This window comes from Miniopterus schreibersii (assembly GCF_964146895.1).
Source record: "Miniopterus schreibersii genome assembly, chromosome: 20".
Lineage (NCBI taxonomy): Eukaryota > Metazoa > Chordata > Mammalia > Chiroptera > Miniopteridae > Miniopterus > Miniopterus schreibersii.
Window position 1 is genome coordinate 19,541,212 of NC_138122.1, and position 13,135 is coordinate 19,554,346.

The window sequence follows — 13,135 nt, forward strand, 5'->3', positions numbered from 1 at the left end:
TACATTAAATATATGTTTGCATGGGTTTCTTTTGGAAGAAAAGGTTCATCTGTGAAGATGCTGATGTAGAAAAGTGGAAGGAATAACTCATAGAAAAATCTGTACTAATTACGATTTGTTCCACACCCCGAGGCAGCAACTTTCAACCTTTGTCAACTCGTGGCACACATAAATTACTAAAATTCTGCAGCACACCAAAAAATGTATTTTTTGCTGCTCTGACAAAACAAACAAAAAAAAACAAAACCAGGTATAATTCTGATTCATCCACACTGAACAACTATTGCTGTATTGGCTGTTGTCATTTTTTATTTGACAAACTAAGGGAAAAGAGGTCAGTGCCTCTGACTAGTCAGGTATTGCATGTTTTAAAAATTCTTGCAGTATCGTGGCACACGGGTTGAAAATTGCTGCCCTAAGGAAACAGAATTATCATTTTTTTAAAAGTACCCTGTAGAGCACAATGAGAACCCCAGGAGGATTAGTACATTGGATTAATTCCTTTTGCAAAAGCATCGTTTAAATTTTAGGGCAGATTGACATATGACGTCCAAATTGTACTTTCTACCTCAGAGCAATCAGGTCGTTGGAAAATTGCCCCTCACAAAATAAACCGACAAACAAATAGAAACAGACTCACAGACACAGAGAACAGACTGACAGCTGTTAGAGGGGAGGGGTTGGTTGTGAAGGGATTAAGCAGTACAAACTGGCAGTTGCAGAAGAGCACAGAGCTGCAGTTTACAGCACAGGGAACACAGTCAATGACATCAAGATAGATATGTATGGGGCCAGGTGGGTACTTGAAGCAGGGGGAAAGTAACTCTGTAAAGTATACGATTTTCTAACCACTCTGCTGTATATCTGAAACTAATACAAAATAATACTGAATGTAAACTGTAATTGGGGAAAACATTTTAAACAGGCAAGTCGCCCCTCCTGTCTGCACTCTCCATCACAGGGTTCCACAGTGTACAACACCCTACATTGGCACCACTTTCTGTAAGAAATGACTTGGAGGTCAGGATTCACATTAAAGGACACAGAGCCTCCTGTCCCTTCCTCTACCTAACAGCACCCTCACCTGTCATGTCACCAACGCCATGATGGTTCACAACCACCACGGTTGGTTCCTGGCTTGCCTGGGCCCCACCACCACCCAACTCTGAGTCACAGAAGCACACAGATGAAAGCAAAAACCAGCCCCTTGTCAGATGGGCATCTCAATGAAAGGGACATTCTGCATACAGATAGACTCCTTTCAGGGGGATTGCTTGTGGAGAGTGGAATGGCTGACAGACAGACATCCCAACCCCGGTCTGGCATCCACACACAGTCTCTATATGTTCACGTGTTCACTAAGTACTTGCAAAAAAATCAGAGCATATAAACATATAGTATAGGCCCTAGAAGAGTCTCAGATGGATGGGACTGGCTGAACTGAACTACTTTTACATGGACAGAATTAACCCTCAACTGTACTCAGTTCTACATGGTGATTACTGAAGGGACTGTGGGTCATCCAGGGAATTTGACTGTAAATCTAGAAGAGAAGGAATTGACAGAAAGTCTAGTATGTGACTGCCCCAGGGTCATTTACTGAAAGTCCTTGGACAGTCAGCAGTCCATCTGCCTTCTGAGCTCAGCAGTCATTCCAGGCCCTAAGGGCAGAAGAGCTGACAAGCCAGAGGCTTTCTTCCTCCTCTCACGTACACTCAAGAAACGCATGATCCAGTTTGACTTAGGGCTCTTGCAAAACAGTTTTGTACTTACTTCCTTAAGCATGCACACAGTATGAAAACACTGTCTGACCGAGAGGAAGGAGACATTTTATACGGAGTGAACAAACTGAACATTTGCTTTGCTGTATATGTTATGGCTAAGACATAAACAATGGTTAAATTCCTAACAGGGCAAAATCTTAGCAAATTCAACAATAAAGGTTCTGTTTATAGCTTTACTGTACTAGAAGTCACCATAGTAATCATTATAGCTACCGAATTCTGAGTACCTATGAGTAGGTAAATATGTCACCTGCATAAATTTAAAATTCCATATTCTCTGAGGTACTGGTATTTGATGCCCATTGTAAAGATCAGGAAACTGAGGCTCAGAGGTTGACCATAGCAGCACAGTAAGCTGCAAACTGGGATCAGAAACCAGGTCTGTTTGGCTCCCAAGCATGTCCTTTCCCCAAACCGTACTGCCTCCTTGTGCAGGACAATTGTTTTCTTGGCTTAAAATAGACTTAAATCTTGATGATAAATATCATTCTGTGAAAATACTGATTGAGTCTTGGTGTTTGCCATAAACTGTAAGATATGAAATTCTAGCCTTGGCACTCAGATCCAAAATGAGGCTGAGTGACTTGAGGTTAGACAAACAAAATGATCGAAGTGAAAAGAATCCTGGCCCCAACTGCTAGTTGCTTTCACCTGCTGTCTTGAGAGTCAGAGGCCTTTCCAGCTCCCATTCAGATGTGTGCTGCCCACCCAAGAAGTACCTGGAGTGTGACCCACCTATTACAAAGATTAACTTGTACACAAATGTTTTCTGAAGTCTTCTTTTCAAACTGCCTTTGGTTTCAGATTCACCAAAGAATACCAGTCTTTTTACTTTATAGGCATTCCTTATTTATTTGCTTTTGCACCTACATTAATACTAGATTTGATCCCTACTTTACCACTTCCCTATTTCTCCAAACCAAATCCACCATTAAAAAATAAAGACTTCCCATCTCAATGCGTGCAAAAGGCTCATAAAGAAATTCCCCTAATGAGGTTGGCTGGAGCTCTCTGCATTGTAAAAGTAATACATCCTGTTGTAGAAAATTTGGAAACTAGAATTTAAAAACTTTATCACCCATAAGCCCAACACCCAGAGACAATCTGTGTTATGACTTTGTCCTATTTGAAGGCCAGTTAAGAATCTTGCTCTCTGTTGGCATTGGGGTTCCCTCTGCCCCTGGTTAAATAAATGAGGATTCCATTCATTCTATCTCTGGGTATCCTCTTTTCCCAGCCATGGGGTGGGAGAAAGGGGGGGAAAGATACATAGATGGGATGCATGTTGCTTAACAAAGGTAGGCAGGCTATCAGCTGCTCAAGTCAGATGTGTCACTAATTTTGTTTCTTTCTAGATGATCTTGGCAAAGTGTAATGATTCTTGTTTTCTCACTCCACTGCCTTTTATAAAAACAGGTTTTTTTTCTTTTTGTATTAACTGTTGAGGAATAGTGATTATGGGGGGGGGGGGGGATTCTCCAAATGAGAGTTTTCCAAATGCTCAGAGAAATGATAGCATCCCCAGACTAGGTATAGAGCACCTCAAGGTGTCAGTTTTCAAGGGGACGATATCTGGCTATAACGTGTTCTGGTGCATTTGTTAAAAAAGTCATAATACAACTTAAAATATGCAGTTAACTGATGAACTGTGAGTAGAAAATCTTTACATCCACACTGAATGCTGCTGACTGCCTTGTTAAGCAGACATGAATGCTCAAAAGGGTCGCTTGTTCCCAGAAAGGGTCGCTTGACCTGCCTGCTCAAGAAAGGGCTCCTACCTGTACCAGTTGTTACAAACCTGGTCCCACTATTTCTCTGGCCTTGAAAACCAACAAATAGCTCACCCGCAGTAATGGAAGGTTCCTCTAATGGCACAGAAAATGAGTTACAATGTGAGAAGGTCAACTTACCTGCATGCTTGTGGGGATGCTGAAGACTTCGCTGGCCTTGGGGGCTGCTTCCCTGTTGTAAGAAGAGGGCTGCTCCTTTCACCATGAAAAAGCTCTCACTTAAGCTGGAAGAGTAAAATCAGAGCACAGTTAGGCTGGAACTCAGAGAGGAAAACGGGCAAAGACATGCTACAGAGTTGAAAAGGTGAGGTGCGGACAAACAGCACGTAGAATTCAAATGCGATAAAATAGCCTTTAGAAAAATTTCACGAAAGTCTTCCCAGGTCTTTGCTACAAACTTGCTGCTGGAGAGAGTGCATCATGAAACAATGCTTCTGTTAAAACACCCAAGGTTCTACGTGGGCTCTGCCAGGGCCAAGAGCACCTTCCTGCAGGACACTGTAAAGGCATCTCACAGTAATACAACATCTTCTAAAAACAGGGACTGACTCTCTGGTTAGGACAGGGGGTAAATTTTTTGTACTCTTACTGTTGATTTCTGTTTCTAACTCCAGGACTTTTAACAACTTCACTGCTTCTTGGTGCCCTTCCTTGATGGGACACAAGGAAGAGGAAAGTACACTTTCACTGTTTGTTTGCATCTTAAGAAAAGTGAGTGGCTATTGACCTGTGATTTAACTTAGTCAAGGCTGCTGCGTCCACTATTGCTGAGGAAATCCTCAAGCTGACCCAATGAATTTCTCAGCAGAATGAACCTTTGGTCTTCTGTTATTTTAACTACCAATAACATCTACATTCAACCTGTAACTTAAAAATGTGCAATTAAAGTTTTTCAAGATTTCCAAATGCTCAAAAAAAATCACCTTTAGCTTATGCAGAAATTAAAACTGTATAAAGTGAGAGACTGTATTATCTATTAATTACTACCAATTATTCAAAAATACCATCAACTCTGAAAATTACCCGTAAGATACACCAAAATTATTGTTTTTTCAGGGGTTGAACTATGATTACCTTCTTTCTGCCTCTTAGTATTTTCCAAATCTTCTACACTGAGCAAATATTAACTTTTTTAAATGATTATTTTTGTTTGATTTTCAAAGGAATAGAAAACATGCACTACGTGTTATAATGGAAAAGAACATTTAATTTTTTATTAATTTTGTGAATGAAGATCACAGTTTAAATTCTAGGAAACTAAAAATCATTCATTCTCTCTTGAGCAACCAATTAACATATAAATGATTTGAAAGGAAAATTCTCTAAGAAAATGTAGCACTTTTTTTGTTTTAACAAAGAGCAGATCAATTCCTGATAGAAACACAATGTCTTCTGTAACATAAAAAAGCAAGATCACCTTCGTCCCAGACATCTAATGTGAGTAAATGTTCTAATCCTGGATTCAAGAAACTCCGCTAAGTCTAATGTGTAACTAAAACTCACCACACAAACTAGCAAGTCAGTCAGTAGATCCTGGTTATCTTCTAGAATGTAAGTCCACAATCAAATCTGTTCCTTTTCCTGGTTGAATTCCCATGCTAAAAATAGGGACTGCTCAAATATCAAATAATAAGTCTGAGTTCTGCCTTTGAATTACTGATAACTGGCTTTACAGATGTCACGATAGCAATACTTTACATCTGTACAACGCTTCTTTATTATGATCACGAATGTACTGCCAAGCCATCCTTCCCACTTAGTCACATAGTTGTGCTGCAAGTTACAAGTGCAGAGGAGCCCAGGGTTATAAATAATGGAAGAAATGAGAAACATCCTTTCTTTGCTGTCTCACTCTCACCCAGGGAAGGCAAGAAGCTTTCTAGTGCCCATCTGGCCACTCTGAAATCCAGGTTGTCTTATTTTAGCAGGCAACAGAATCACCCAAGACGCTTCGACCCTTGTTGCCCTCTCCTTCCTTAAAATTTCACAACTAAGTTTGTTTTCAGAACTATTCTGTTTTAGACACAGATCGCTTACTACTTATTCTCAGTGAAATCTGGAAGGAGAAGCCCAAGGGACTCCAAAACCCACGAAACTTAACAACTAGTCCATCGAAGCAGCTGGGGCAAATTTTTGCAAGGCAACATCAGCCTCTTTTGTTCATGAGTTTTAAAAAAAAAAAAAAAGAAAGAAAAACAAAAAGCCATACTGACCAGAAACCCAAGCACTCTGGAAACAGCCAGTCATTAACGATGACCTTTGCCTTGGAAATCATGGGAGAAAATTCCCCTTGGTTTCCCTTACGCTTCCTTTGGAAAAACAGGGGAACAATGCAAAGGAACAGGCTGATTTTATCCCGTGATCACTGACAAGGCCAGTTGTTCCTCAGGGTTCCTGGGACTGATAAAGAATGAGGGCCTCCCGTCTACCCATGAAGTTGGGGGCTGCATGATGGGGCCCTGGGACACTTTGCCTCTGCCCTCCTCCCGGCAATCAGTCACAGGCGCTTACTGGAAAGAGAACACATTATCGCAAGCCTGTGCCATCGTCCTGTGCCTGGGGAGAGAGTGAGGATGTAGCACGAGGGTGACCACACAAGATGACTCTCGGGACCAAAAGGCTGCAGAGCAGGGGCAGTCACAGGATTCCAAAAACCAGATGCAGACGTTCTCCATGACCCTGTTTCCCGTGTTCTGTTCCGAGCTCACTGCAGGCCCAGAGCCTCATGTGCCCTCTGGGTGGCTGATGTGAACACTATTTCCCACTGCCAGGCTTCTAATACCCAGGGGGACTGTATCCCGATTCATCGGTCTCAAGGCATCCCTTTGGGGAAGGAGGCCCTTTAACAAATCCACTTTGGCAATGGCACACACTCTCCTAGGTACACAAATCCACAAACGACCCATCCCCCAGCTCCAGAAAACCAGTCATCTCCTCAAAGATGCTGGTGTCCTCAAAAGAGCTACTCAAGTTCCAGAAGGTCAAACGCAGACAAACAAAACTGAACTGCTTCCTCCATCACTGTTAAGAAAAAATCTTGAATTAAAAACAGTAAGCCCCTGTCCTCCCGACCCCCATCCTCAACGCTGTTAACTCCACAGGACAAACGTATTCTCAGACACTGGCTCCTGCTATTCTAGATGACGACGTGAGATTAAAGTTTCTAAGAGGCTTGAAGACAGAGGAAAAAACCTCAATTGCTGCTCCTCAAAAAAGCCCCAGCCCTCAGAGCGTGAACAGCCAGTCATGTAGACACCGAGACAGGGGAGGAAAACAGAAACCAGTGGTGGGTGATACGTACTAATTCGGGCTGGAAACCTCTGAAGAACAAGTAAGGAGGTGGCTGAAGGGAGATGCAGAAGTCGGCAAAATAAACAAGGTTCGTGGCTGCCGTGATCACATGGTCAGCGACCCCGGCTCCTGCCCTCCACTCCCCTGGGGGAAGCCGGGAGGTGGGGAGGAGGCTGAAGTCCTTCGGCGAGGAGCCCTCGGCCTTGGACGATGCTTCCACACGGAGAGCAAATGGCTCTTGTGGAACTCTCGTCTTCGCCTGATATTTGGGTTGAAAAAGGCCCTTGTCCCTGCACATCCTGATGAAAGAGGGCTATTCAGAGGGAGCGAAGCAGCTGAAGTTCCTCTAATCACTTTCCTCCCACGGCTGTTTTGTAGGCCTCAGCAAAAGGCAAGAGGGGGTGTATTAGGAACTGGGAGGGAAAACAGCTGGCCGCCTGGACGCAGATCCCGAGCAGCCAGGACCCCATGCTTGCTGCCACTGACACACTGAAGGATTTCTATTTCTTTCAGAGCCATCCATTCACCCCACAGTGACTGTGGGCAGCTGCCACAGTTACTTGGAACTTTCAAAAGCACGTTTACATTCTGGAAATTCTTCAGCCATGCTAACTGCTACTTGAGGAGGCAAGTCTGGAGAGGGGGCATTCCAGGAAGGGGGGACCTCACGTGCGCACGTGAGGAGCTTTGAGAATGGCACGCAAGGTGCTGCGCAGGTAAAGCAGGCCCAGGACCCCGAAATCTACCCAGCAGGAGCCAGCTGGGAGCTATGTTTTTAGAGCTTCTTTCAGCTGGTGAAATAAATTAAGGATATGAATAACCATAATGCAGGGCAGGACGGGATACGTATCCTAAGAAAGGAACTTGGGAAGGTTTTATCTGGAAGGTTCCCCCAGTTCCCAAGTCCTCACAAAAGGATTAGGTGAAATACATACTACAATTACTCTTATTTTGCAGCTGAGGATACAGCTTGCCTAGAAGCACACATCTCTACAAGATGGGACTAGACCCAAGTATGTTTCTCCCATGCCTACCTTCTTAACCCCTGGATGCCCGTTGTCCCTACTCGTCCAGATGGCTAACTGCAGTATGGCTGCTTTGGTCCCACTAAAGCACACGCCACTGCAAAGTCAGAACACGGACTCATCTTCAGTGCCTGTTCCCAGCACGTGAAAGCTTTGTTTGCAGGAAACAGAGAGAAGGAATCACTCAGGGAAATGGGACCTCAGAAAGAGAAGCCTCAGCGTTAGAGTTCCTCCACCAGCCCTGGGGACAAGCAGAAGGCTTGGGGGACAACCCCATTCACCCTGCCCACAGCCACCTACATAGGACACATCATTCGATCCTTCCGGACTGCATGGGAATCCTGAAGAATTCTGTGGGTGGCACGGCCACACTGGCCAAGCTGCTTCTCATCAGCAGTGCTGTCATTACTGAGCACCTGCCACATGGTGGGGACTGTACAGGGCACTTAGCTGTGCCACAGCGTCCAGCTCCCACAGCTCTGGCGGAAGGAATGATTTTCTTCCTATGACAACTGCAGGAAGCCGGTCAAACTCCTGAAACAGTCTCCAGAGAGAGCCAGGGCAACCTCGTGTTTCACCAACTCCCTTAGTGAGTCTGGTGCACATCGAAGTTTAAGAAAATAAAATACACTGGTCTGGGCTGTGATTTATGTTCTACTATATGTATGTTCTGATATTCACTTACTGGGTTCTGTTCATTCATTCAAATAGCAAATATGTGCAGACTAAGAAGTACAGTGTTAGGCCAAGCCTGCCCAAGTGTACACAGGGCAAAGGTAATGATCCTCTTTAAGGGACAGACATGTGTTTGGGTGGTTTGGGTGTGTGCCAGGCCACTTAGAAACTTAATTCCTTGAAAAATAAAAATACGAAGTATAGCAACACCACTCTACAGAATATTATGCTAATGCCCCGATTTCAACTTCTGGCTATCCATCTGAAGAACCCACGAAACTTCTAAAACATATTCATGCCCAGTTCTACCCTTAACTGATTCTAATTCAAAAGGTCTGCAGAAAGTCTGAGCACCTGCTTTCTACAAGTTCCAGAAGTGTTCCTGACACACAGACAGGGTTAAGAACCCCTGAATTTCACAGTAACAGAAGACAAAACTGGTTTCTCCCATGAAAATACCTTACACATAGTAGGTGCATAATAAATGTTTTCATGAAAATACCTTACACATAGTAGGTGCACAATAAATGTTTTCATGAAAATACTTTACACATAGTAGGTGCACAATAAATGCTTTTTGCTGGTGAAAAACACCACCACTAAAAACACATGTTCCTCTAAGGAGAGTAATACGACAATGACCGGAGGTCATGCCAGGTCAAAAAACAAAATAATACCCTCCCTGGAAGCAGCAGAACAGGTTGGCAGGTAAGTGCGCGTGTCCATCTTCTACCAAATACTTTCAGAATCACAAGTGTCCCTGCCCTTGAAAGGCAGCCCTGCATTACAGTGATATGAAATGACAACAATGACAGATCAGACCTCTGATAAGCCCTGCTGTTGACAAAGCACTAGAGCTAATGTCAACTGATCTGATCTTCTAGAAACTCTTCCAAGCAGACCGAGGAGGTATTATTGTGCTCATTCTATAGATGAGGAAACAGGAAGTTACGTCAATGGTATGATTTTAGGATTTCTGACACTACATCTCACACAAAATCAGAGAATATGAGCCTAAAATACAGGCTCTGAAAAGATTCCAAACTGACTGGAACTAACTGGTTGAAACTAACTGAACTGCTTTTTCATGGACAGAATTAACCCTCAATTGCATTTGGCTCTGCACGGTGATTACTAAGTGGACTGTGGTTTGTCTAGCCAGTGTGATGACAATTCCAGAAAAAAAGGGAACAAATGTAAAGGTGGGTACCACTGAACACCCAAGAGAAGGTTCTGCTAATTCCATTGAGATTCACAAATATCTACTGTGTCTGGTCAGCACTAAGCCCTGAGCATTCAGAAATAAAACAGACATGGTTCCTGCCCTGGAGCAACGTTACATTCTAGTGGGTCAGAGAGACACAGGACAGTAACTGCAATGCAATGCAGCAGGCTGCACACTAGAGGAACATAGACGGTGTTTCAGGTGCACACATACATGCATGTACGCACACACATACACATACACACACATGCACACACAGGAGGGACGCCCAGCCCTGACTGGGGGTCCCAGGAGATTTTCCTGGAAGAAATAACCCCAATCTGAGCCTCGAAGGATCAACAAATAAAGAAGAGGGGAGCAGAAAAGTTGGAAGATTATGTTACACTTCCCCTATAGTGAACAGAGAAGGATTTGTAAAAGGTCTGGCTATGAACTCATAAATGTCTATTCTGGTTTATAAGTCAGTTTCCTATCAATTTGGTTAGTACAAGTTGGTCCTCGGAACTTGATCATCCCTGAGTGTGGTAGTAAATTCGAGTTTCAGAATGTGCAAAGCTAAGCACCAAACCTTGGGCTTCTGGTTGAGCCACTAGACTGTCAACCTAAGAAGTTCTCAGCACCCGAGTGCCTGGTATGCCATAGGCACTTGATGAGTTTAGTTTTCAGTAAGTAAACAAAACCTTCCATCTGAATGGTGCTTTATAGCTTACAGAGGGCTTGCCCCTACATATCTGCTCTTAATTCTCAGGACAATGAGTTTTTTCATTCTCGTAATGAAAGAACAAAGACGGAGATGATAAACGACCTATGTGCGGTCACATGGCTACGAAGAGGCAGAACTGAACCGAGAGGCTCCAAGGTCAGTGGTCTTCCTGCAGAATCCCTAGGTAATGGGGCAGGATGGTCAGACCTGCAGCAACAGTAGTAGCAGGCAAAGCTGGACGGGCACAGATCTACCTCAAAACCATGCCTAATAATGGTTTAGACAAATCCAGAACCCCATTCCTAGCCAAGTGAGGTGAATGAAGAGGTAAAGGATGGAAGACTTACTGTTTAGGGAAGGCTAAGAAGATTGCAGGTGGAGACAGAGGATTCTTTCCATTGCTCTCGAACAGGACCTCCCCTCATTATGAATTCATGTTAGAGTCGCAAAGGCCCTGCATTGTACCAAGACCTCGCTGTTCTTATTTTGTGCTCCATAGTATAGTTTGGCAGGGCCTTGCTCCAAACACCATTCCTTGGAGTGTAAGAAAACAAGCAACTCACTTGACACACCTATCAGTTGAACTCCCAAACTGTTCCCTGGAACACATAATGTTCAGCATAGGGACATTCCGGCTCTGCAGGGCATTCTACTTAGGGAACAGGGTCACGGGCAAGAAATGCTGGCAGGGCCCATTACAAATGTCTTTGCTGCTGGGCCATGTATTGTTTGGCTGGAAGGCGTAGGCTTCTCTCAGACAGAAGGAATGTCCAGAAGTATTTCAGACAGCAAGAGACATTCTCTAAAGTCAGCTACCCAGCTCTCCTTCATACCAACAGGCAGGAGCAAGCAGTTGAATATACTAGTGAGCTCGCAAAAGCAGGATTTCCCCCTGCTGCATAAACAAGACAGCAAGTGATGTGCCTTGAGTTGGCTGGATAAACCTTAGAATAGTTTCTTGAGGGCACCACCCCCCAAGCACCCTCAGGCCCTGTCTATAGAAGCCAGTCTATAGAAGTAAATATAGATGGAAAAGAGTGTGAGTGTGTGTGTGTGTACACACACGCATATTCCCTCATTCTGCCCCTGAAACAGCCGAAGAATAGCACCCCTCCAATAGTAATTAACACACCGACCTCCACTTCTAAATTCCATTTTCCACTCAGGAACCAGGGCTCCTTGGAGAAACGATTGATTCCAGAGATGTGGGAAAGACAGTGCAAGAAGAGGCCTGAAGCATCTGGTGTCAGAAAGCAAGGGAGTGCCTCAAGGGTGCTGTAGACATGTAAAGTGCCAGGGAAGCCAGCCTGAAGGTGACCCGAGTGGCCAAATTGGGTATGATTTGAACTTTGAAGGCAGTAATACAGTTAACTGGTTATAAACTACCAAATAAAAGACAATGAGTCCATACAGATAAAAATAAATGAAAAAGTAGACGGGGGACAGGATATTAACATAATTTCAAAGTATCGTCCAAGAAATACATCTTAATGATAAATGGAAGAGAGTCATTGTTCGGTAGGGAAGTCAGGGAAAACCCACCTCAGTGGCCAAAGTGACCACCACCAGTGACGGAACAAACTGAAATCAGGTGCCATTCGGTGGGATTCTATGAGAAGGACACAGCCCCATTCCTGTGTTACTCCTGCTTGGCCCGAATCTAATTATGAGGGAACGTCAGACAAACCTAAACTAAGGGACAGTCTACAAAATGATGTCCCCTTCAGAAGTGTCCAGGTCATGAGAGTCAAAGAAAAACTGAGGAATGTCCAGGACTGAAGGAGACTCAAGAGACAGGACAACAGGCAACAGGTGATGCTGAACTGCACGTTTCCACTACAGAGGATATTACTGAGTCCAGTGGTGGCCCCTGAATGGGGTCTGAGGATTAGATGGCAGTAATGTTTCAGGGCCAGTGGTCCCTGGTCTTTGGTCAAGGGTCTGCTCTACAGGGCATCAGGTTGGCAACTTATTCTCAAAGCAGTTCCAAAAAAAGGTCTTTGTACTGTACTTGTAACTTTTCTGTTAGTTTTGTTTCAAAATGTTAAAAATTACTTTTTTAAGTTCCAGTTAATTATATTCTGGTAAAGCACCTGCATTGGCAGGTGATAAGAGCTTAAGGCCATATCACCCACTGGTTATTGTTACTGGCATACTTCTTGGCTTTCTCCTTCTGTCTTGGATACTTCCTCCCTCCCCATAGGAGATCTCTCACAGCCCTAGGACCATTTTCCCTCTTGCGTTTTCCAGATGACAGCAGCCTCGATGTGTGCGCTAGGCAGTGGAACACGATGGGAGGCCCTGCTTTCCCAGTCCCTCTTGGTCCATGTGTGTCCAGATTTTGTAGACTCACACACACACAGCCCCGGCCCATGTAAGACCTAATTTTAACATTTTCCTGCCCTGAGACCATGCTTTGGAACAGTGAGGGGCCAACGTGCCCATGCGAGCCTTCCATTGTGAAGGGCACGCAAAGTCAGGATGCTGCAGGCCTGCAGGATGTGACTCAGCATCCTGTTTTCAATGTCTGGGGCGACCAGCAGCTTTGGAGCCAAGCACTGCAGCTGACTTCACCTCGCAGGACCACAAATACCCAGGTTAATTAGTGGGATGGGCACACAGCATCAACTCAGGGCCTACAC

General features: G+C 44.3%; 1 protein-coding gene across 2 annotated transcripts in view; it reads right to left on the bottom strand.

Moving 5' to 3' along the window:
* SSH1 (slingshot protein phosphatase 1) overlaps positions 1 to 13,135 on the bottom strand; it is a 49,736-nt gene that overhangs the window by 21,790 nt on the left and 14,811 nt on the right. The window contains exons 1-2 of one of the 2 annotated variants that reach the window (XM_081122590.1): positions 7,900 to 8,054; positions 3,695 to 3,798 (exon numbers count right to left, since the gene is read on the bottom strand). In XM_081122590.1, coding sequence (XP_080978716.1) covers positions 3,695 to 3,779 — 85 coding nt within the window. In that variant the 5' untranslated portion in view covers positions 3,780 to 3,798; positions 7,900 to 8,054. Of the gene's footprint in view, positions 1 to 3,694; positions 3,799 to 7,899; positions 8,055 to 13,135 lie in introns of those variants that run through there. The other variant, XM_081122589.1, reaches the window with a different exon arrangement.